Raw genomic sequence first — 25,789 nt, forward strand, 5'->3', positions numbered from 1 at the left:
TCTGATACATATTCTATCACAGCAGGATGTCAGGGTTTATTTTAATATTTTTTGTATTTTATGTTTGATTATTTGTGCAGTTAAATAAATCATAATTTTCTTTGATATTTGTTCTGAGTATACTTGAGTGCTGAGTTGGGACGCTTTTCTTTTTCTTTTCATTGTTGTATTACTTCTAGTCCCTAGCACCGTTAGTGGTTATTATATTACTAATTTAAGTACTCATTATTTGCTTAGTCTGTTGCAGGCAGTTTGTCTTGTTGTAATATATATATATATATAATATAATAATAATATTATTATGTTATTATAATTTTTTACACCATTGGAAAAGGGTCTGGACCTGAACCACTTTGTCAGCTTTAAGGATGCCCAGGTTCAAGAGATACTTACAGTTAGGTGCCAGTGTTTCCTTTTTCTCCTGGGATTTTTAAAATGTTCGACAAACCACTGGGCAAAAGGAAATCGACGGGTGACGTAGTGACTTCCTATTGGAATTGCACTCGGAAGTGAAAACTGTAAATATCTTGTGGGGACTTTCAGAGCTTAAAATAGCATGGTTCAGCTTTGGTTCAAAGTATGTAAAAAACAAAGTCTATACCCATTTTGGGTGGCATTGCTGCTTCAAATATTTTCCCATCACTGAAAAGTCAGATTCTGATTCTAAAAGTCTGTGAGACTGACAGACACTTGGTGAAGGTTGACAAACACTCAGTCCTAAGACAAGTTAAAAGTGCAAAGCTACCAAACCATTGGTGGGCAATAGCCCTCAGGGGCTTCACCTGCGACCTGCAACCGTTGGTCATGTCCAAATGCCCGCTCTCCCTCTCACCTCAGTCCTGAGGGATTGGAGTTCTTACTGCCGTGGATTGTAGGTTCCCTCAGCTGGTTAATGACAATGCAGTTTTAAATAATGTACTGCCCCACTCCTGTTCTGTGCTAATCTCTTGTTCCCAGTGTAAGGAGTGGAGCAGGGCAGTATTCACCAGTGCGCCGGCATTAAGCAGCTGACTGGAGGGGGCAGGGAGTAGCTCCTACCCATGACTGCAATGTCCCTTTTGATATATGTGTGTGTGTGTGTGTGTGTGTGTGTATATATATATGTAGGTGGGTGGGTGTATATATATATATATATATATATATATAGTATGTATGTATGTATGTAAGTAATGTATGGCTCTTCCCAACCCTGGAGAAGATTTTAGCCCCAATCCATGCGAATAGAGCTGATCTATCATCCAGCACTAGTAAGCAGCTTTTCAGCATATTCAACAGGGACCTAAAAATGGTAGGGAATTGATGGCAATTTCAGCGCTTGTTCCTAAGGGGTTGGGGTGGGATGCACTTTTAAAAGCAATAAATCGCAGGCCCCTTTGGTAGTAATTGGGTTAACAGGAAGCCTCGCTCAACCTGCTGTTTATACTCCCAAGTGTGAATCCAACCGAGAGTATCCTTAATCCGACTTAATGACTGCATTTATTGAGACATAAAGCAGCGGCAGGGAATATACAGTCCCCATGCTCAGCTCTCTCTGTATATTTATATATATACATTTAGGTATGAAATAGAAGTACATTTCTATATATAAATACTCTCAAGGTAACTTTCCCACTGTCCCTCATCCATCTCCTTCAAATGGTACAACATTCAGTGGATACCTTCTGTCTTCCAGATCTGCAGAGCATTGCACAATGGAAGTGGCAATCTTCCAATCTCGGCTCACCCTGGCAGTGCCTTAATTTATTCACAGCACAGGTACAGTGAGGGTAGCAGCAATACCAGCCTCCCCCTCACACCTCACATCTCACACTGCTAAACCTGACATGTTTTCACTGCTACACTATGACATGAATACACAGCACAGGTACAGCGCCGGCAGGGTTGCAGCAGTGCCAGCCTCCCCTTCACACACACACTTCTACACTATGACGTATATACCCAGCACAGGTCCAGCACGGACAGCAGCAATGCCAGCCTCCCCCTCACACACACACTGCCAAAACTAAAATGTATACGCAGCACAGGTGCAGCGTGGGCAGCAGCAGTGGCTGTACCCACCTCACACACAGGACAGCAATGCTCTGCAGGCCTTTTCACAGACAGATGGCTGTCACTTCATAAGGAAGAAGCAGGACAGAGTATATAAAAGGTATTTAAAACATATCTCTGAGTACATGTAAACATAGATATACATAGCTTGGGAGTCATCGCTTGTATCGGCACATGGAAGTGGTGAAAGCTTAATACAATTGTCCGTAATGGGACTTCCAGATGATGAGGGACAGGCTCAGCTACTCCTGGGGTGAGATGCCCTGTTGCACTTTGCGAATTTTGGGGCGATTTTTTTTAAGTAAGCGGAGAGTTTGTTCCAACTTTCTTTTTGAAGTTTTAAAGTACAAAAATTGAGTACATGGTTTCTTTTTGTTGTTGTAAAAAAAACAACGGACTCTTTGGTGAGCAGTCAAGGTCCCAGGTTTACCTAATTTATGAACCTAGATAAAGGTTTCTGTTTCTGTGCCAGCAGCTCTCTCTGCAGAGCTTTTTCTAGGGGACATCTGTTGGGAGGAGTGATGTTAACCAGGACTGTCAGAGCCTGTGCGTCATAATCTGGATCAAAAGATAGGTGCTTCAAAGAGTTCCGAGGGAATAAAAAGGGGAGTGGAGAAGCTGTATGCTGATGGATGTTGTTACCTTTGCTGCATTAGGGCCTGTGACACATATACATCAGACCTTTCCAGCAGCATCGGCGTGAAAAAGGGCAGGGCTGGGAAGTGGAAGAGAGGCTGTGTACGAGATACTCCATGTCTTAAAATGTGACACATTTATATCCTGGAACATGGATGTGTGAGATTTGGGGGGATCGGACCAAATTAAATTATAATGTTGTGTAATAATTTCTGACTGCAGTAAGAGAGATTCTATTGAAGTCTGTGAGAGCACTGATACTGAATGTAAGTGAGTCCACAAACAAGACTCACAATAAGTTGGACTGTCTTCTAAAGAGTGACACTGCCGTCCAATGAATAAGACTGCCTTCCAATAAGTGACACTGTCCTCTAAATGAGACCGCATTATAATGAGTGACACTGTCTTTCAATGAGTGAGACTACATTCCTAAGAGATAAATAACTTTCTATTGAGTGAAACAACCTTCCAGTGACTAAGACAGCCCTCCAATGAGTGAGACAACTTAATGAATGGGGTATGACCTTACTGTGTGAGGCAGATTTTCAATGAGTAGGACCCAGCCCTGCCCACTCACCCCTCATGCATTGTTCCCGGTGCTGACACTCTGCAGGGAGGCTTTGGACACCTCAGTACTGACAGTGGAGAGTGGGAAACTCTCGTATCGGTCCCTGTCACCCACGCAGCGGCAGCGGAGCAGCAAGGCCTTCACCTCCTTCTGGAAGTTGCTGTTGAGGAAGCCATACATGACGGGGTTGACGCAAGTGGACGCCATGGCTGCCAGGTGACAGAGCGAGAAGATAAGGTTATGGTAGCAGGCAGAGATCCGCTCATGGTCCCAGTCGAAGAGGGCATTGAAAACCGTGAGCGGTAGCCAGCAGAGACCAAAGGCCACCACTATAGAGAGCAGCATGATGTTGACTCTGCGGTGACCTCCCCTCCGCCCTCCAGTATCCCCACCTCCCGCCCTCTCCACCACATCCCTTCTCCTGCGCAGGCGCAGAAAGATACGGAGGTAGCACAGGAGGATGAGGAACAAGGGCAGGCAGTACTGGAAGAGCAGGAGGCAGGTGGTGTAGGCCAGGCGGTGGCTCTCAGAGGGCCAGCTGTCTGTGCAGACATAGTGATCAATGAAGGGGTCAAAGGGCAGTGAGAGGTTCTGGAATGGTTGCTTGGTGAGGATGCTGAAGGAGAGGAACGGCAGGGAGATGAAGCAGGACACGGCCCAGGTGATCGCCACAGCAAGATAGGCGTGCCAGGGCAAGGGTTTCCAGCCCGTAGGGTGTATGATGAGCTGGTGCCTCTCCAAGGCAATGAGGACTAGAGACAACACGGAGACGGTAACAGAGATGCACTGCACAAAGGGCGTCACCTTGCAGAGCGCCTCTCCCAGGATCCAGCGGTTCATGAGCGTGTAGATGACGGTGACGGGCAGGCACACCAAGGCCATCAGGATGTCGGAGCAGGACAGGTTCGCGATGAAGATGTTGGTGACGTTGCGCATCTCCCGCTGACGAGCGATGACGAAGACAAGGCAGGAGTTCCCAATAAGTCCCACGGCAATCAGTGCGCTGTAGGCCACCACTAGGAAGGTCACGTTTCCCACTGAGTCCGCGCAAGGGTCCTCCCCCTCCCAACCGGGGCCCAGACGCTTCGACAGATTCAGGTAGAGGAGGCGCAGGTAGTCCTCCATTTCACGGAACGGGATGTTCCCGAGGATAGCCCCGCACAGGACCTGCAAAACGCAGCACTGTTAAGGCAATGTATGTGTCACGCTCCAATGGTCATTTAATCATGAAAGGTGCTGTCTAAAATAAGCTAAACATGTCTAATGGAGTCAAGCTGATTTACGAATGAGCATTTTTAAAGTGGCAGTTTAATGTAGCGACTCAAAAACATTTTTTAAACAACTTATCAGTGTAATTGGCTTCCTTAGAAAGATGAAAGTCCCCTTAAAGTAACTATCTTACTTCTTTGTATCTTGTGACAAATGAGTATGTGTTGCTTTTTGTCTGGAAAACTGGATTCAAACATCTCAAGTTAGTTTTGTTTATCTTTCTGACTAATGCTGACTTCCTAATTACTTTGCAAACAGAAGACAGAGCAAAGCTAACAATTTACCTGGTCTTTTAAAGACTGCCAAACAGTCTGATCACCGAAAGACACTAGATACAGATTGTTAAAAAGAAAACCCAAAGCTTTTGTTTCTTGTGGAAATGTTAAAACTTGTTAATACTTGTCAACCAACTACATTTAATGTATTAGACATGCCACTCTCCTTCATTCACTTTCAACCTAATGCAGGACGCCCTTTTAAATTGTGCTTTCAATCTTTAATGTTTCCATGATGAGACGGTTGGAGGAAACCTTTATCTTCAGACAAATTGATCCTTTTTTTGGAAAGTAATTCTAGAATGAATGCATTGGCATTCTTCAAATCAGTCATAGTACCACTACTTTTTTTTTTTTTACATCTGTTTCCCAGCTGTGCCAGTGATACAGCCTGTTGCTGGTATCTCTGGCAGTGAAGGGGTGATAATGCACTGCTGGCCATTTTCAGCTTTGGTAATGAGCACATCACTCCTGCATGTGTCACAACAGCAGAGAAGGCAATGAGGCAGTGAGAAGCCCCTGTAGCAGCTCAGTGTGGTAGAGGGTAGGACAGAAACAAAACTGGCACGTGTAAGATACCCACTACACAGCTGCTCAGGCACGAGGGAGCAGGGTTCTTTCTCTCCTCAGACTCCCCTGTTCTTCTCCTTGGGGACTTCAACTGCCACATTGATGACCCCTCTCTCCCTTTGGCTTCTCGCTTTCTCGCTAATATCTTCTTTTGGCCTTCAACAGTGGACTGCAGCAAGCACCCACAAGGATGGCCACTACCTAGGCCTGGTTTTCACTAAAAACTTTTCTCTCTCTGATTTCTCCATTTCCCCCTTTCCTCTCTGACCATCACCTCATATAATTTTCTCTCTCGCTGCTCACCTTCTCCATCTCCATCTACAACTTGTTTCTGCAGAAACCTGCGCTCTATTAACCTACCAGCCTTTGATTCCACTTTATGCTCCTCCCTCAGCTCTGCTCCAGACCCTAACAACCTGGTCAGGAACTAACTCTGCCTTATCCTCCTCTCTTGATCTTCATGCCCCGCTTTCTCTCTGCCCTCCTCGCCCTTCTAACCCCAGACCCTGGCTAAATTTCCACACGCGCATGCTGCGTTCCTGCACTCGTTCCTCTGAATGCCTATGGTGGAAATCTTGCAGACTTCCTTCACTACAAATTTATGCTATCCTGTAGCAACTCTGCCCTCCCTCAGGCTAAACCACCCTACTTTTCTTCACTAATCAACACGGACAAGTCTAACCCACGCCGACTCTTCTCTGTCTTTGACTCTCTACTCAGACCACCCTCAGCTGCCTCTTCTTCCTCCATCTCACCTCAGGACTTTGCTGACTATTTTAAGGAAAAGGTGGAATCCATATGTCAAAACATCCCCTCTGGTTCCTCCCATCCTACACTGCTTCCTAACTCTCCTCCTGCCTTCCTTGACTCTTTTCCCGCTGTCTCAGAGGAGGATGTGTCACTGCTGATCTCCTCTTCTCCCTCTACCACTTGCCCTCTTGACCCCATTCCCTCCCATCTCCTAAAACCTCTTGCTCCTACTATAATCCCTAAGCTCACACACATTTTTAACTCCTCCCTCTACTCTGGTACCTTTCCCTCCTTCAAACATGCAACAGTTATACCATTACTCAAAAACAGCAATCTTAACCCTACCTGTCTTTCTAACTATCGACCTGTCTCCCACCTTTTTGCCTCTAAACTCTTTGAACGTCTTGTATTCTCTCGCTTGATCCTCTTTCTCAACACCTATTCTCCACTAGATCCTCTGCAATCTGGCTTCTGCAATGCTCATTCGACTGAAACAGCCCTCACTCAAATAACTAATGACCTCCATGCTGCCTGTAACAGGGACTTATCCCTGTTAAAGAAACTTGCCTCTAATCCAGCAGTGTGTTGGTTAATTGCCAACCAGCAATTAACCAACTCCACCTGGCTGATTAGAGCTCTCTCAGAAATAGCCTGTTCTGAGACAGGAAGGAGGATTTCCTTAGTCTCACAATTGGGGCTGACCCAGGAAGGACAGATGTCTTGAGCTGCAAAGAGACTGCAGGCTGACAGCAAGACAAAGGGGACAAGATTTCTAAACCTGGTTCCTGATATTTATATAGCACACAAGGGTGCGGAACCAGGAGAGCAGAGAGGCATCCCCTACAGCTACAAGAAACATATAAGACTTTCTTATGGTACTGTTATATATCTGTATATATGTATATATATTTGGGGCTGGTAATTAGATTAGCTAACCACCCAGTTAGAGAGGGCTGGACTACATGTGTAGATATTCTCCAAAGCGGAGTAGGTTTTCTTTTGCTTAAATGTTTTTGCTGTGTTAAAGGGACAGGCGCAATAAAGCCTAATTTTAGTTTCACGTTAAATGGTCTCCATTGCGTACCTCTGAACACGTCTCTTACACTGCCAAAGACAGAGAGGTCATTACTCGACCTCCCTGCAGCATTTGACACTGTGGAACACCCTCTTCTCCTTCACATTCTCCATACTCTCGGTATTCGTCACAAAGCTCTATCCTGGATCTCCTCTTACCTATCCCATCGTACTTTCAGTGTCTCTTTTCCTAACACCTCCTCCTCTATCAATCTCTCTGTTGGGGTACCCCAGGGCTCTGTCCAGGGACCTCTTCTCTTTTCTCTGTACACACTTTCTCTAGGTGACCTAATCACATCTCTTGAGTTTAAATATCACCTCTATGCTGACAACACACAAATTTACTTTTCAACCCCTGACCTTACATCTGCTGTACAGACCAAAGTTTCAGAATGTCTCTCTGCGATATCATCATGGATGGCGGACTTAAACTTAACATGGCAAAAACAGAGCTCCTCATACTTCCTACCAAACCTGGCCCTACTACCTCCTCCACCTTACTGTTGGAAGTACTATCATTCACCCAGTAGCCCAAGCACACTGCCTAGGGGTCACACTCGACTCCTCTCTCACATTCTCCTCTCACATTCAAAACGTTTCTAAAACCTGCCGCTTTTTCCTCTGCAATATTACAAAGATACGCCCTTTCCTCTGTTGCTCGACTGCTAAAACTCTGACTCAGGCCCTCATTCTCTCCCGTCTCGATTACTGCAACCTCCTGCTGTCTCTCACCTGTCTCTCCTACAATCTATCCTAAATGCTGCTGCCAGAATCACTCTACTCTTTCTTAAATCTGTCTCAGCGTCTCCGCTGCTGAAATCACTCTCCTGGCTTCCAATCAAATCTCGCACTCAATTCTCCTCCTCACTTTTAAAGCTTTACACTCTTCTGCCCTCCTTACATCTCAGACCTAATTTCTTACTATGCCCCATCCCGACACTTGCGTTCTGCTCAAGGATGTCTTCTCTCTACCCCCTTTGCATCTAAAGCCCTGTCCCGCCTTAAACCTTTCTCACTTACTGCCCCACACCTCTGGAATGTGATTCCCCTCATTACCCGACTAGCACCCTCTCTATCCACCTTTAAGACCCACCTTAAGACACACTTTCTTAAAGAAGGATATGAGTAGCACCGTGGGTAATACTATACACATGATACATAAAGCTTTGCCCCCTGCAGACGCACTTAGCCAAATGCCTTCCTAATGTCTTTGTACCTACCAATTAGATTGTAAGCTCTTCGGAGCAAGGACTCCTCTTCCGAAATTTTACTTTTATGCCTGAAGCAATTATTCCCTTGACCTGTTATTTGTATTATTTATATGATTGTCACATGTATTACTTCTGTGAAGCGCTATGTACATTAATGACGCTATATAAATAAAGACATACATACATACAGGGTATCTCAGATGCATGTGTGTGTGTGTGTGTGTGTGTGTGTGTGTGTGTGTGTGTGTGTGTGTGTGTGTGTGTGTGTGTGTGTGTGTGTGTGTGTGTGTGTGTGTAGGGTGTGTAGGGTGGTGTTTGGTATCTTTTTTAACTGCCAATCCCACTCTATTGAAAGTTGCTATTTTATGATTTAGTGGTTCAGTACCGAAAATTTAATTTTGAATGGGAAAGTGCTGATTATTACCAGTGAGACTGTGGCGGTTATTCATTAAACTGTGATAGTGCAGATGGGCACATTAAAGTCAATTTCTGTGCAATAGTTCCCCAATCGGCACTATCACAGTTTAATAAATAATCCCTTAAGAGTCTAAAAATCAGTGAAACGGACTCCAAATCAGTGAGAGTTTATGTGTATTTATCAGCATCTCGTAGACTTCAGTGGATTCTTACTGATTAAACACAGCACTATTCCATACAAATGCAGTTTTGGCCCAAAACCCAAAATTCGCTGATTTCAGTCCTTGGGAAGGTCGACATCCCTGTATTCCAGAGATACAGGGCCCCAAAAAAACATGGTCTCAGAGATGGATTCAAATTGTCTCCAGCTATTGCAACTTGATGCTCAGAAGTAAACAAATGAAATATCAGTGGCTGCTTCATCTTTAGGAATATTTGAGAAATAAACATATGGATGTTTTATGGTGTAAGGGAGTGTCTTAGTGGTAAGAATACTGACATTTTACTGTGCAAGGCTTTTGATCCAGATTCATACCAGGGTTCAATACATTACAGTGGCAGGGAAGGGGTAAAAGCAGTGACTCCCCCCAGTTCAATCCCCTGCGATATCCTGTATAAGTCACTTTATCTCACTGTGTCTCATACATCCAAAATCAGTAAGGTCCTTAAGACAGATTCATTGCATCTTGAAATAGTTGATACAAATGTTATATAGCTCTGCGGGGCTATATACAAATGAAATATTATATTATTATAAGTGCGTTTGTAGGGGTTTGTATAGTTCCAACCTCATTCATTAACATGCGCTATCGGTGCAAGATTTATGCAAAGTTGTTATTCAGACAAAGTTTATTCCAGCTCAGACCTGCTCATGGAAATGATGCATGGCAAAAAATTACAGCAAATAAATAAATGAATGGGCCTCTTTATAAACATGTTTTTCCCCCAAAAAACACTGTCTACTGCTCCATAAAACTGTCCCATATACTCACTTGTGGGAAGAGCAAAACTAAAGTACCTCAATACTGCTGTTTATTTCTAGAATATTTCACCAGGAAAGATATGCTGACATATTTATCTTTCCTGTAAATGACATATTGTTAATGAGGCTTTTTTTACCAGCTTCATACACAGCCCACTGATTATTTTTTTCAATGTTAGACATCTCCCTGGTTTCTAACAATCAATCAGTGACCTTGTAAACTGGCTTCTGTTCAAGAGGTCTTGACCCCACAAAATCATATTAACATAGGTTTTGTAATGAAGACAGATGAGTCCTATCCTATGCTGTGACATAGCAGGGGTCAGATGCAGAAGGAGGAATTCTTCCAAGGCAGGTTATAAATGTTACATAGTTACATAGTAGATGAGGTTGCAAAAAGAGAAATGTCCATCAAGTTCAACCTATGCTAAATTTAGATGACAGCTTCTTATCTTTAAAACAGATACATACACGTAGGTAGCTATGGAAAATGAGATGATCTCAAATCAAGTTTCTGACATGGTCATACTTTTTCCTTAGAGGTCTGGATGCAGCCACAGTGGATTTAACAGCGACACGTTAACGTGAAGGATTAAATAAAGTAATGCGCTGCAGATCTCAAGGAGGGAAAGTGGTTAGTGGAGGGATAGTCTGTAGATACTCAGGGTATAAAGCGATGTTCCGCTGGTTCCTTTGAATAAGAAAGGGTTAATGGAATGATGCTCTGTGGGTCTCTAACAGGGTCAAGATAATAGAGCGAGACTCTGCAGATACTCTATCTCGTCCCATGGTTACCTGTTCTCTTCTGTGTCCCCAAAGGGAATCTAGGATTCTCATCATAACCCCCAAAAAGTATCACCTCTCTGAGGTCATTGGTGCCCTGGAACACACTCCCACTCTTAGGACAAGCAGACAGAAAAAGAGTGTCACACAGAGACACAAAAGAGTCACTTACGTGTCACTTACAGGAGAGTGTCAGCATGTAGATAGCAGGTGTCCAGAGAGTGGTGCTGAGGAGCAGCAGGATAGGAAAGGGGGGTGGGAGGGGGGGAAGGGATGAGGAGACCTGTCAGATGTGTGCACACACTGTAAATTCTGCTCTTTCCCCTCTTCCCCCTTTTCTGTCTTTTCCCTCTCTCCTTAGCTCCCCCTTCTCTCTCTTTCCCTCCCCGTCTCCTCCCCTCTCTCCCTGCTCTTCTCTCTCTTTTTCTGTCTCTTCACCCTCTCTCTCTTTACCTTTCTATAGGCATCTCATCCTCCCTGTCGTTTTCTCTCCTCGGCTTTCTCTCTGCCTACCTCTCTTTCTATCCTTTCTCTTTATTTCCCAATCTGTCTTCTTTTATTTCTATCTCTGCCCCTCAGTTTCTCTCCCTCCCCCCAAATGTTACCCCCCTCCTCTCCCTCTCTTTCTACCACGTTCTGTCTCCCTGTCTTTCTCTATATATCTCTACACCTCAGTCTCTCTCCCCTCAAATATTACCCCTTCCCCTCTCTCTCGCTCTCTGAGTTGCAGTATCTCTCAGACAGTATAGGAGTATGACATGGTAGAGAGAGGTCTGCCTGTGGTCTCTGGAGCTCTGGTCAGGCGGTGCTGAGAGCTTGGAGGGGTGCAGCCCCCCACGGCCCCTAGAGATTCGGGTTCACTGGAGAAAATCTCACAGCTTCTGTGGGAGAAATGAAGAGATCTCAGCAGACGGACGGACTCATTATGGGAAATCAGCTGGCGTTGCTAGGAAACCAAATTCTTTTTTATCTGGAATCTGCCAGCAGCAGAAAACAAATTATTCCGAATGCTCTTCACACCCCGAAGCTCAGCACCCTCCGCTATTCCTGCACACACATTCAGTGCTGTCACTGAACCTCCAGCATCCTTTGCTATTCCGGCACATACACAGCGCTGTCACTTCACCTCTAGCATGCTCTGCGTTTCCTGCACACGCACAGCGCTGTCACTGCACCATCTGTCACTGTCATATTGAGAAAAGGTCCCTATTTTTGGACCGAGACGTTGATCTTTTATTAATCTATCTCTTTTGCAAAGAACAATGCGAGTGCAGCTTATATTTTACATTTGCTATATGAGCTGGCCTGGCTCCAGGTACTTTGCTAGCACCCATACAGTTTACTTCTTATAGCGTGAGTGCTCCTTTTCTTAACCTTGCTGTCACTACACTCCAGCATCCTTGCTATGCCTGCACACACACAGCACTGTCACTGCACCTCCAGCATCCATCCAATCCCTGCACACACACACTATTCCTGCACACACATACAGCGCAATCTCTACTATTCCTGCACACACAACACTGTCACTGCACCTTCAGCATACTTTGCTGTTTCCCCTGAGCATCCAGCTCCAATTCAATGACCTCATGAAGTAACATTCTCTTTTTCTGGGAAATGCTTCCATCCTGCACTTTATTTATGCGCTTGATTTATTTGGAAGTTTCTCTCATAACCCTCACCCCCATCTCTTTGTCTCTCATACCCCATTTCCCCCTTCTTCTTGTGTCCCCCTCTCCCTCCTCTCTATTGTCATCACCCCCTTTGAGAATCACCAGCCGTTTGTTCTTAATACCTGAATGAGCCCATCTCATTTATCCATATAGTATCCATGTTATTTATACATAGTCATATTTAGCTTCCCACATGTTGCCACAATGACCCATAGAAACAACATAGGCAACTGACCTGTAAGAGATGTGTGCAGAGGTACATTAATGGAGACCGATTAGTGTGAAATTAAAACTTGGCTTTATTGAGCCTGTTCCTTTAACAAGATAAAGCATACACAATAAACAAACACCTATCCCTGTGTAAAGGCTAACTCACTTCCCAGGTCCTTCTCTACAAAACTCGGAGGAAAAGCACCTTACCAGTCTATCACCCCAAAGTCTCAAAAGGTACCTCAATGCAGACGGCCCTTCAAGTCAGTCTCTGGTTCTGGATGGATGGGTGTTTGTTCAGGTTCCAGCCTCTGGTAGGTTCCTGGGTTTGCTGCACCCTGGAAGAGAGGGCTGTTCCCTTGGTGTCTTGTTAGTTTCTTTGGGTCTGTTCCCAGAAGGTTTTTCTAGAGCTCTGATTATCTAGGTGGAGCCTGGCTAATTGGGTGGCTGCAATTAACCAGCTCCCTGCTGGATTCAGAGCTCTGAGGCAGCTTTATTTAAACAGGGATAAGTCCCTGTTACATACCTCCCCTGTTTGTGGGAAGCTCAAGCTTACCACGGCTATAGCCTATCCTTCCACTCTCACTCGAGATATCTCTGCGGCTCGAATGAGAGTAGATGGAGGAAGAGAACCCTCAGTCCTGCTGGGATTGGAGCCCTTTCTCCAGGTTAGTAGTGTCTCCTCAAGAAGGTGCTTGAGATTAGCACTCTTCAGTTGCTTGAGGAGGCCTTTTTCCAAGCACAGTCTTTCTTCTGACCACTTGGTCACGAGTATTCCCCTGTCGGGCGATCCTTTCTTCCCTGACTTTAGGGTGAACACCTGCATTGGGTTCTGTAGCCATAGTCACGGGTGGTTCAAGCTGGGCGGAGTTTTTATCCATACCAATTGACTCCCGTTGCATCTCATTTTGGTAGTTACCTAGTGTTGTACCTGTAGAGGTGTGAACACTGAAACAGTTCTGCCTCAATCTAGCCAAAGACTGAATCTTTTAACAGCTATTTTCATTGTGAGGACTCTGACTTGGGCCATGGGGCCACAGTAGCATGACTGTATTGGTATTGCGCTTCTCAGTCGCAATTCAGTTTTTCTTTCCTGAATTGTGTGGAAAGCCGATCGTAGTACTGAGATGGCATTACATGTGTGCTTATAGCAACGCACAGCTTGCTTGGTTGTGATGTAGGACCTATATCTAAGCAGGAGAAAAACACTAGGAGCACAGCAATGAAAAAACGAGAACTGGAGGCCAAAATGAAAAAAAAAAAAAAAAAAAATTTAATGGGACATTAACTATTTAAAAGAGAAACTTCTAACGCGTTTCTCGCATGGTGCGCTTTATCAAAGCTTTTTGATAAAGCGCACCATGTGAGAAACGCGTTAGAGGTTTCTCTTTTAAATAGTTAATGTCCCATAAAATTTTTGTTATTTTTTTCATTTTGGCCTCCAGTTCTCGTTTTTTCATTGCTGTGCTCCTAGTGTTTTTCTCCTGCTTACCTGTTCCTGATATCCCTGGATGCACGCAGCCTACACCGGAGACTTCAAACTTACCTGGATTCTGGATTGTGAGTACGCCGTCTAGTGACTGTTTGCTGCTGATTTATCACTAAGGGTAACCTGGTTTATGCGAGGGTCTGTTGGTTCCCTTAGGGGGACCAAGGGTCCATCGCTTCCAGCTGATTCCCGTTCAATGTGATCTAAGGACTTATTACAGCTACAGCGCTTATACACTCATGGTTTGTCTCCGATGTGCTGGGGGTTAATATAGCCTGCGCGTGATACACGCTGTCTTCCAGGCTAGTAGCGTTGGGCTTGGAGGTTTCTTCCTCTGCTTTGCTAGGACCTATATCTAGATTGAATCACACCAGTAGCTTCCTTAATTTTTTTGTAGCACCTTTGCTGCAGATACTTCCTAACAATTGACTGGAGTCAAATCACACATTGTTTCAAATGTTCTTAATTCTTTCTTTGATGTTGCATTCTCCACATGGATTGGAGAAGGCAGGCTGCTTTATTCTGGTGATTTAGCAGACGAGTTTTCATTCCTCTGTTGGCAGCCTGTATGGTGAGTGCTGCAAAGAGTTTGCGCAGATACCTTTCTCTTTCCAACCTCACTTGGACAAGAGCTTTGTAGTATTTCTGAATTACTCTGCTGCTTTTCTCCCTTTTCAACAAGTTTAGCTCTTGCTTCAGTTTCTGGACCTTCTCATGTTCCCTCTCATACTGGGTCACCTGGCCTCTAAGCTTGGCCTCCAGCGATGCTTTGGTGATTCTCACGGTAGCCTTCAGTTCTTCATGCTGCTCTGCACGGACATACTTGGTTCACAGACACTCCTACAGCACTAGCACATTTTTTCAAATAGTTTCAACATTCTCCTTCTCAGAGACTTTAAGATCCATACTAAGACTGAAGACAACTTTTTGAGAGATGTCCAGCTCATCAGCAAGACTGTGAAGCTCTTTTTTAGAGACTTCAAGTTCTGTGCGGCAACTGCTGATCCCATGGTGTGAGGTATTCAGCGCTATGCTGAGAGTATGAACCTCATTCTGCGATATGTCTACCTCAGTTGGGATACTGTTCTATGCGGAAAGTGTGAACCTCATTCTGAGAGACTTCCAACTCTTTATGGCAATTTTGAACCTCTTGCTGAGAGAGACTAATCTCTTTCAGTCCCTCCTCATACTTCTGTTTTATCTTAGCAATCATTCTCTCAGAATTGCTCTACTTTTCCACCATGTTAGCATTAGTAGCGTTCGCAGTATCTATATCAGTCTTTAGATCCTATAATTCAGTCCTGGCCAAAGAGTAAATTGCGAGCACAGTCTTCTATAGCTCAGCATTATTTTCTCTCTCCAGTTTCAATTGTTCACGGAGCAGATCATAGTTATGCCTGGTAGTTTGCAGTGCATCTTCAGGGCTGGTCAAGGGATCGTCACTTATTGATTTCGGCTCTGCTTCACTGGTATGGTTGGTTGAGGGTTTCTCACTGTCACCACAGGACAGACACTTATTTGGGGTACACGTCTTCTGCCTTGGGCCATCTGGATATTCTGTCGTCCGTGGGATGAATTCTCCATTTGCTCGAGGCTGCAGGGCATCTGCCCCCCCCCCCCTTTTCTCAGCGCGATCTGCGGACGTGTCTGTTCCTTCCCCGGTAAGTGAAGAACCACTTTTCTTTTTCCGCCTTTATGTTTTGGACGACTCCGTCCCATCAGGGATACTGGGGTCTCCTCGTTTATTTGAAACTTCAGCAGTTTCACTGTATCCTCCAGGCTTTTCTTGCAGTTGCGTTAGCTGGCGTAAATATTCAGTGATCTGCTGCTCCCGCTCTTGCTCCTGCCGATCACATTCATCATCATAGAGACTGGTCTTTTCGGTGCATACCGAGTTCAGAAACCTCCATCATCCTATGGGTGTTTTGTGGGTGCGACTTGTTTCGGGCCCCATTTAAGAGATATCTTCATTCATATCCGTATCTTCAGAGGACCGGAAGGGCCACTCTTCCGTGGGGTCAGGTTCATTACAGGAACGCCACATCTTGTCCTCCATTTTGGCGGTATCAGATGCATTCTTTTTCTTGACCTCGGGAGGCGCTATTGCAGCTATTTTCACTGTATTTGCTAGAACCCCAGCTGGTAGTCCTACAAGTGAACAGACTTTGCTGGCAGAGTTCGTAGCTCTCACAGGCGTCTCTGTAGACTTTTTCTTCTTTACTTTGGTAGATTTTGAAACATCAGCAGTGCATTCTTTCTCATCAGTGATACTGGATGTGCACTTGCCAAGAAAAACTTCTGCAATTTCCTTGTGACCACAGCGCATTGCTTGCCGCTGCAGTTCCTTGGCTCGTTGAAAAAAATATTCCTCTGGCTGCTGCCTTTTCTCTGTGGCCACATACAGATCATCCTCATCATCTGAATAAGGCCTGATGGGACACTGCTCCATGTGGCTGAGCTCTTTATACCAGGACCACATTTTCTTCTCCATTTTTGCAGTCTGTACTTAACTTCAGTTGGCGGCTATTTTAAAAACCCACATTTTCTTTCTTTTTTTTTTTCCCTTTTCACAATTGGTAGGGTAGACTCTGGTCACCGCATCAGTCCCTTGTGTGGGTCACCGTCTGTCGCAGTCCTCCCAGTCAAACTGTGGCATTGTGGCTTTCTCCAGTGCAGTGTAGTTTTTCTGCCTGGATATGTAGCCCTTTCATTCTGGTCACTTCTGCACGTGATTCTTTGTTTTGTTGCTCAGGCTGTTGCAGGAACTGTATGCAGGCAAAAGCACAAAAAAATTCACAGGCAGACTCTAGGGGCCCCTTTGGAATTCAAGGGTCACCTCGTATCCCAACTTCTGACACCATATGTAAGAGATGTGTGTAGAGGTAGATTAATGGAGACCGGTTAGGGTGAAATTAAAACCTGGCTTTATTGAGCCTGTTCCTTTAACAAGGAAAATCATACAAAAGAAACAAAATAAACAAACACCTATCCCTGTGTAATGGATAACTCACTTCCCAGTCCCTCTCTACAAGACTGGGAGGAAAAGCCCCTTACCAGTCTATCACCCCAAAGTCTCAAAAGGTACATCAATGCAGGTGGCCCTTCAAGTCAGTCTCTGGTTCTGGATGGATGGGTGTTTGTTGAGGGTCCAGCCTCTGGTAGGTTCCTGGGTTTGCTGCACCCTGGAAGAGAGGGCTGTTCCCTTGGTGTCTTGTTATTAGCACACAGTATCATGTGTGCTCAAAAGAGTCTCGTTGGGTCTGTTCCCAGCAGGTTTTTCTAGAGCTCTGATTATCCAGGTGGAGCCTGGTTAATTGAGTGGCTGCAATTAACCAGCTCCCTGCTGAATTCAGAGCTCTAAGGCAGCTTTAATTAAACAGGGATATGTCCCTGTTATGTTGCCACTCAGTCCTTATATGTTCTGTCTCTTCTACATTTCCTGTTTGCATGATTATTTTCATTGATTTATGAATTACCTCTACAACATGTTAGAATATTTGATACATTTGTTTTCTTGTTTTGTGATTTTTCTGTGTGCTTTTCCCTTTTTGTACCACACCAATTCTTCATGAATCTAATAGTATATGGGATTTGGGTATATAAGACATATTTCCGGCTTTGGTTGTATCCTTTGGCACTACTCGGGGTGTCACTTGCTTGAGAGTCCTAGAAGCTGCATTCATAATCCATTGATATCTTGGCTGCCGTGTCCCTTTCATTGTCCATTGGAGCTGTGTGTCATCGTAGGCCACCTCGTCCGAAGTTTCCTTGTGTCACTTGGCCCAACCAGATTGCATACTTTCCATACTTCATTCAGTAGTAGGTAATACCGTTTTTATTTGAACTAACAATTGATATTATAAAACAAGCTGTTGAGAATTCTCTATCTAAGAGAGAGAGAGAGAAAACTATCGAAAGCTTGTCTTATAACATCAATTGTTAGTCCAAATAAAAAAAGGAATCACTTAATACTGAAGTACTCCTTTACTCTGCACTATGGCAACTGAACTAACACGGCTATTTCTACTTAATTATACAGTACTTAATTGAAAATCTAATTTTATGATACAGCACTTTCTTACCTGTGCCAATCCCTTGTGTTCTATTCAGCGCATTCTTACATTTATTGTATTTTCTTTTCTTTGCATCACCACTTCAGCTAGGAGAATCTTACATGTATCCACTTCTCTTTTAGTAAAAATAAATCTATATTTCCCCAAACTGTTACTATTCTCCAACTTCAGAGCATAACCCAGTGGTTTTCAACTTTTTTTTGGTTAAGGAACCTGTAGACGGACGTTCACAGAGGTACACAATTGGAGACTTTATAAGGTGAAATTATAACGAGGCTTTATTGTGCCTTTTTCCTCACATCAGGAAACCATCCAAACAAGGGGAAACACAGCTTCTATTTACTTGGGAGTGGTTCTAGTGAAATAATATGCAATTCACAACTCCCTTAGTTAAGCATGTATCCCAGCCCCAAAACATATAGCATGAAATAAGCAGATATAAGAAGTCTCTTAAGAATGAAAGTCTTATCTGTTCCTTGGAGGGAAAATCTCCTCTGTTCCTGGTTCAGCTCCCTTCCCTCAGGGTGTGTCAGCTTCAGGTTTAGAAGTTTTCCCTGTGTCTTGAAATCAGCTCTGCTGTGTCTTCTGGCAGAGCTCAAGACATGGTCAGCTCCAGAGATCTGTGTTCTCTTGGTCAGTCTCTCCTGGGAGACTCAAGAACCTCTGCTCTGTCTCCAAAGGTCAGCTCACATGTGAGCTAAGGAGTCACTTCCTGTCTCAACAGACAGGCTTTTGTAAGCAATCTAAATCAGGCAGGTGGTGTTTATTAATTGACTACCAGCAGTTAACCACCCCACTGGTAGATTAAAGGCACATTACTTGAACAGGGATTACTCCCCTGTTACATACCTCCCCTGTTTGTGGGAAGCTCGGGCTTGCCACGGCCAAAGCCCATCCTTCCACTCTCATTCTAGATATCTCAGTGACTTCAATGAGAGTGGATGGAGGAAGAGAACCCTCCGTCCTGCTGGGATTGGAGCCCTTTCTCCAGTTTATTCGTGTCTCCTCCTGAAGGTGCTTGAGATCAGCACCCATCAGTCGCTCGAGGAGGACTTTTTCCAAGTATAGTCTTTTTTTCTATGTGCGCGGTCATGAGATTTCCCTTGCGTCGGGTGCTCGTCTTATTGTAGGCATACTGTATGGCAGCAGTTGCAGAGCGTTTAAAAACAGCCCTTTGAGTTTTCCGCTCTTGAAGCTGTCTCTCTGCCCTTTTCCCACTCAATGGGGTTGCTAGTTCAGCCTCTTTGAGATGAAGTTGCAATTCCACACCCACTTCCAGAGAATGTCCCATCTTTTCAGCTTCATCAGCTAAGGATTCTTCTGGTTTTAATTCAGCACGTGTACCTTCTTTTGTTGCCTGCTGAGTGGCTGAAGGTTTTGCTAGTGCTTGTTTAGGTGGTTCAAATTTTGCAACCTTGTCTTTCAGATGAGCGGTATTCCCAGCTCTCACTGTACCCTTGTCTGCATGGGTTTTTGAGGCTGTGGGATACTGACGCTTAGTCAGGGTCAATACTTGTCCTTGTAGGACTGTAATCTCATCCGCGAGAGATCCCTGTTTTTTGAGTGCGTCTTGCAAGTCTCTTCTCAGGGAATTTGTCTGCATGCTTTGCTTTCTCTGAGCTTGCTTCCACATTTTTATTGCATTGTGAAGCACTTTGAACTTCTTTGCTTGGACCACAGTTACTTGTTTCAGTTTCTGGACCTTCTTGTGCTCCCTTTTGTGCCGCGTCACCTGGGTTCTAAGCTTGGCTTTTAGCGTTGCTTTGGTGATGCTCAGGGTAGCCTTCAGTTTCTCATGCTGCTTTGCGGGGACATACTGGGTCATCAGACGTTCCTGCAGCACTTGAATTTCTTTAACAGCCTTCAGAGTTCGCTGCTTCTCCTCTGCCTTCTTGAGGTGCGTACGCAGACCATGAAAGTTGGTTCTGCAGTCGGTGCTCTGCTTCAAACTTCTCACCTTCCAAAAGTCTATTTATTTCTTTAAGCTCGTGCAGCTTTTCATTTTTTTCCTTGCCGTCGTTTGTCAAATTAAAATTTTCTTCTTTGAGTTTTACGTTTTTTCTTTGTAATCTTAAATGTTCTCCTTTTTCAGTCTCTGTATTATTCAGGGCCTCTTTGCAGTCCTCCTTCCATTTACGCACTTCTGCTTTGAGACTGACAGTCTCCTGGCGTGAGACATCCTTCTCTAGGTTGAGGGTCTGAAGCTCCTTCTGACAGACTTGGAGATTTGTATTAAGATTGGCAATAGTTTCTTTAGCAATGTCCAGCTCCTCAGTGAGACTGTGTAGTTCCTTTCTGGAAACTTCCAGGTCTGTGCGGCAGCTGTTGGTCTCATGATGTGAGGCATCCAGTGCCCTGCGGAGTGTCTGAACCTCTTTCTGAGATACGTCCACCTCTATCCGGAAATTGTTGACCTCCTGTTGTGAGGCATTCAGCTCTATGCGAAGAGTGTGAACCTCTTGCTGGAAGACTGTCATCTGCTTCAGTGCCTCCTCATACTTCCGCTTTAGCGTAGCCACCATTTTATCAGATTGGCTCTGCTTTTCATTCATGGCGGAAATAGTTGCATTTGCAGTATCTAGCTCAGTCTTGAGATCGTCCAATTCTGTCCTGGCTAAAGAGTACATTGCAAGCACATATTCCTGTAGCTTCACGTTATTTTTCTGTAGCTCTGTGTAACCATCTTCCTTTTGTTTCAATTGTTCACGGAGCATATCACAGTCATGCCTGGCATTTTCCAGGGCATCTTCAGGGTTGGTCAAGGGATCGTCACTCACTGGTTCCGGCTCCACTTCCCTGGGATGGTTGGTTGAGGGTTCCTCACTATTGGCACCGGACAGACACTTCTTTGGGGTACACGACTTCTGCCTTGGGCCCTCTGGATATTCGGTTAACCGCGGGACGAATTCTCCATTTTCTCTAGGCTGCAGGGCAACTCGGTCCCCCTTTTCCTCCACAGGATCTGCGGACGTGTCTGTTCCTTCCACGGTAAGTGAAGAACCGCTTTTCTTTTTCTTTTTCCGCTTTTTTGTTTTGGATGACTCCGTCCCATCAGGAATACTGGGGTCTCCTTTATTTGAAATTTTAGCAGCGTCACTGGATCCACCCGGCTTTTCTTGCAACTGTAATAGCTGACGGAAATATTCGGATATCCACTGCTCCCGCTCTGTCTCCTGCTGATCATATTCGTCATCAAAGGGAGCGGTCTTTTCTGTTCATGCCGAGTTCAGACACCCCCACCATTCTTGGGGTGTTTTGTGGGTGTGACTCGGCTCGGGTTCCCCGTAAGAGATGTCTTCCTCTTTATTGGACTGGAAGGGCCACTCTTCCGTGGGGTAGGGTTCATTACAGGAACGCTGCATCTTGTCCTCCATTTTTAGGCTATCAGGTGTAATTTTCTTCCTGACCTCAGGAGGCGCTATTGCAGCTGTTGCCACTGTATTTGCTAAAACCGCCAATTGTGGTAGTCCTACAGATGGGCATATTTTGCTTGTAGAGGTCGTAGCTCTCACAGGCATCTCTGTAGACTTTTCTTTCTTGGGTAATTTTTTTTTTTCAATATCAGCAGTACTGTGCATGCATTTTCTCTTATCAGGTATACAAGATGTGCAGTTGCTAGGTAAAACGTCTATTTGCTTTACACCATTTACTTGCTAGGTATAATCTCTCATTAGGTATGCTGAATGTGTGGTTACTAGGTAAAAACTTCTGTTTGCTTTACACCATTTACTTGCTATGTCCAATCCCTCCGCTTCAGCAACAGAATTTGGTTTTCTGCCTGAGTTCAATAATTTTCAGTCTCATCTTTGGGTATTATGGCATTCACACTTCACACTTTGGGTGTCTGTTTTGCTCCCAAGATATATATAGGCAGACTTTTTTACTTGCAGAAAAAAAAAACATTCTTTGCAGTGGACTATTTCTTTCATTCCTGGCAGGGTGACTCAACACTCAGCAATTGGCTTTAAAATACCCTTTACACAGTTCAGCAATCCCTTTTTCCCCTATAGGGCAATTTTACACTCAGCATTTGTTTGCTAAAAATTCCCCTGCTTCAGCACAGTCTTGTATCATTTTTCACACTTTTCTGCATATACTCCATTCACAGCTGGTAGCCCTATGCGGTGTGGCAACCTTTATTTGCAAAATCAGTACCACTCGTGGGTCACCATCTGTATTCACTGCTTCAGCGAAACTTTTGAAAACAACAAACACCTATCCCTTTTTAAGGGCTAACTCACTTCTTGAACCCTGACTATGGCTGGAAGGCAAAACCCCTATTTCAATGACCATATTACACTTTGTGATAGGCAAATAAGGTTTAGCTGCTTCAGCAGTCTCTCTCCTCTTGGGATTGGGGACAAGAGTCCATCTGTGGTTTTGTAAGTTTCAGTGGTGTGTATCCCTTTAACTCTGGTCTCTGCTGCATGAGAGGTTTTTTTTTTTTTTTTTTTTTTTTTTTAAGTTGCTCAGACTGTTTGTAGGCAAAAAGCATAAAAAACATTTCACAGAAAAAATCTCCGGTCCTTTCTAACTTCAAAGACGACCTCTCGTCCCACTTCGGACACCATATGTAAACGGACGTTCACAGAGGTACACAATTGGAGACTTTATAAGGTGAAATTATAACGAGGCTTTATTGTGCCTTTTCCCTCACATCCGGAAACCATCCAAACAAGGGGAAACACAGCTTCTATTTACTTGGGAGTGGTTCTAGTGAAATAATATGCAATTCACAACTCCCTTAGTTAAGCATTTATCCCAGCACCAAAACATATAGCATGAAATAAGCAGATATAAGAAGTCTCTTAAGAATGAAAGTCTTATCTGTTCCTTGGAGGGAAAATCTCCTCTGTTCCTGGTTCAGCTCCCTTCCCTCAGGGTGTGTCAGCTTCAGGTTTAGAAGTTTTCCCTGTGTCTTGAAATCAGCTCTGCTGTGTCTTCTGGCAGAGCTCAAGACATGGTCAGCTCCAGAGATCTGTGTTCTCTTGGTCAGTCTCTCCTGGGAGACTCAAGAACCTCTGCTCTATCTCCAAAGGTCAGCTCACATGTGAGCTAAGGAGTCACTTCCTGTCTCAACAGACATGCTTATGTAAGCAATCTAAATCAGGCAGGTGGTGTTTATTAATTGACTTCCAGCAGTTAACCACCCCACTGCTAGATTAAAGGCACATTACTTGAACAGGGATTACTCCCCTGTTACAGAACCCTATAATTATATTGTGAAATTCTGCAGAACCCCAACCCTCTCTAATATCGCGTCTGAGATCAGATGCATTGTAAGGAATCCCAACTGTCTCTAATAGCGTGTCTGAAATCAGATGCATTGTAAGGAACCCCAACCCTCTCTAATAGCGCATCTGAGATCAAATGTATTGTAAGGAATTCCAACCCTCTCTAATAGCATGTCTGAGATCAAATGTATTGTAAGGCAGGGGTGTGCAAACATTTTTGTTTGCGTCCCCCTGCCTCCTCTCCCCTCTGCTCGTGCTCCCAGCCCCTTACCTTCCCTCCTGCACCAACAGCGTCGTTTGACGTCACACCATCATGTGATGTCGCGTTGCCAGGGCACTCCGCGTTGTCATGGCGTTGCGTCGCCAGAAGCCCCGGAGAGCAAGTAAGAGGCAGTTACAAAGGCCTTGCCTGCTCCCCCGGCATTTGATTTAAATGTTGTAAGGAAGAGGACGGGTCCTATGTAAGCGCCCTCTCACCCCAGAAAATGTCACGCCCCCAGTAGACCATCTTCTAATATCCTCCCTTAGTGTTTGTATTAATTTAGGGAAGTTTGCCCGATAGAGGGATTTGAAGTTATTTGTGATCTGTACCCCTAAATATTTAATGGACTCAGGTTACCAATTGAAATTAAAGTTGATTGATATCAATTTCTCCATTTCTTTTGGCAAATTTATGTTTAATGCTTCAGATTTTGTTCGATTAATTTTGAAACCCAAGATCCTATTAAATTTGTCCAGGAGGCTGAATAAATTGGGCAGGAAGGTGAGGGGCCTTGATATAGTGAGGAAGATGTCATCAGCATATAACGACACTTTATGTGTCTGATCTTTCAATTGGATACCTGTGATGTTTGGTTTTGACCGAATCTGTGCCGCCAGAGGTTCCATACTCAGGGCAAATAATAAAGGTGACAAAGGGCATCCTTGTCTAGTGCCACTCTTAATTGCAAATAATTCAGAGGGGTAACCCTGATGAATCACTTTAGCTGGCGGGTTCCCATACAGTGCAATGGTTGCTTTTAATATTCTACCCCTGTCATGGGAGACCAGGCCATTTACACCTTTTTACCAGGATCATGCATTGAGCAAAACGAGTTAATGAAATAAATTGTACATTTATTCACAGGAAAAGGCAAACACACAAAGTTACACAAACTACAACAAAAAGACATACTTACTTGGGAATTAGGATTGAAAAACTATACTTTCCTAGGTGTTGGGGCTTATCAATCCAAAGTTTACCCTAAAAAGTATTGGAACTGAAATCAACCTGCAGTTCCAAACGCCATAGCTCCGCTCTCTCTCCAAAGGGCTGGAATTCACTTGGTGCTTAGAATCATAGAAAACTTTGAGAGACCTTGGAGAACACTAGAAAAACACTATCTAATGGGCGCAAGGGGTTATAATACCTCTGACTTTCATTAAAAAAATACTATAGTCCAATCCAAAGCTTGAGAAATTTCTCAGATGCCAATCAGACACAAGCTGGTAGACACAACAGGGTTACCTGGAAATCTGAATGAACCAAGGGACATGGGCAATTTGGCACCTTTGACCCTGGTTCCCTCAATGCCACCCGCTTAGACAGGCTCTTGCTAGTCTGGTGGGATCAATGGAAATGCAAAGGGCGTCCATTGATCTCAGAATGTGGATACATGTCCTTCCCTCCTGTCCAAATGGTCTTGACAAATCAGACACATTCTCTGTGGCTTTCATCTCCACCGTATGAGTAGACACAGTGGCACTTAAGTTGGTAGCCCACTGGCTCACTCAGAACACTGGCTCTGAACGTGCTAGCTCATCTCTGTGCACAAGCATATGCTTTACAACACACTGTTCCATAATATATACACTTTAAAAATATCCTAAGTCTTTTGGCTATGGGAAATAGAATAAGAAGCTGCGCGTTATTTCTTACTAGCCATATTCCCCACACTCTCTATACAATAAACTTAGGACTGGACTTTTAAAAGTCCCCTCACAACCTTGCAGATGATTGGAGTACCCCCAGAACCCCTATACAGGTTCTGGGTGACCTGGGCATTTACTGGGTATCCCCATTAACCTAGGGACCCCGTGACTGTTTCAGGGACACCTCACATCCGTATGCCCCATTTACCTTTCTGGGCTGGGCTGAAACAGGGACCCCTAGTGGTGAGTTGCGCAAGCGTTTCAAGGGGAGATATTACCGATGTCTACATGCAGTCAGGAATCCGACCTGATTCCTGGGTACATTTTTAGGGGAACCAGCAACTCTGGGCCCTGACTAGATAGACACAATCTGACAACACTTTCTCCGCAACCCCCCCTCCCCCTCAAACTCATACCACAGAAATCCCTGCTTGCTGGCATCCCAGGAAAGGTAAAAACACAAAAAATATTTATTGTCGCATAATTACAGGTAATGCTTTTAGAACAGTTGGGTCCAAGAGCTGACACTCCTGAACCCCAAAACATGGATCAGAGGTAACCAAACTGGCTTAACCTTTATTAGTGAGCCTGCTACCTCTTCACCGTCACAACCCC

At 44.5% G+C, this 25,789-nt stretch overlaps 1 protein-coding gene across 2 annotated transcripts in view; it reads right to left on the bottom strand.

Annotated features, from left to right (window-relative positions):
* LOC142495827 (neuropeptide Y receptor type 1-like) overlaps positions 1-11,734 on the bottom strand; it is an 18,424-nt gene extending 6,690 nt beyond the window's left edge. Inside the window, exons 1-2 of one of the 2 annotated variants that reach the window (XM_075601850.1) lie at positions 10,768-11,734; positions 3,263-4,420 (exon numbers count right to left, since the gene is read on the bottom strand). In XM_075601850.1, the coding sequence (XP_075457965.1) occupies positions 3,266-4,378 (1,113 nt within the window). In that variant the 5' untranslated portion in view covers positions 4,379-4,420; positions 10,768-11,734 and the 3' untranslated portion in view covers positions 3,263-3,265. Of the gene's footprint in view, positions 1-3,262; positions 4,421-10,756 lie in introns of both variants that reach the window. The other variant, XM_075601849.1, reaches the window with a different exon arrangement.
* Positions 11,735-25,789: the final 14,055 nt, after the last annotated feature.

Source organism: Ascaphus truei, chromosome 5, assembly GCF_040206685.1.
Source record: "Ascaphus truei isolate aAscTru1 chromosome 5, aAscTru1.hap1, whole genome shotgun sequence".
Taxonomy (NCBI): Eukaryota; Metazoa; Chordata; class Amphibia; order Anura; family Ascaphidae; genus Ascaphus; species Ascaphus truei.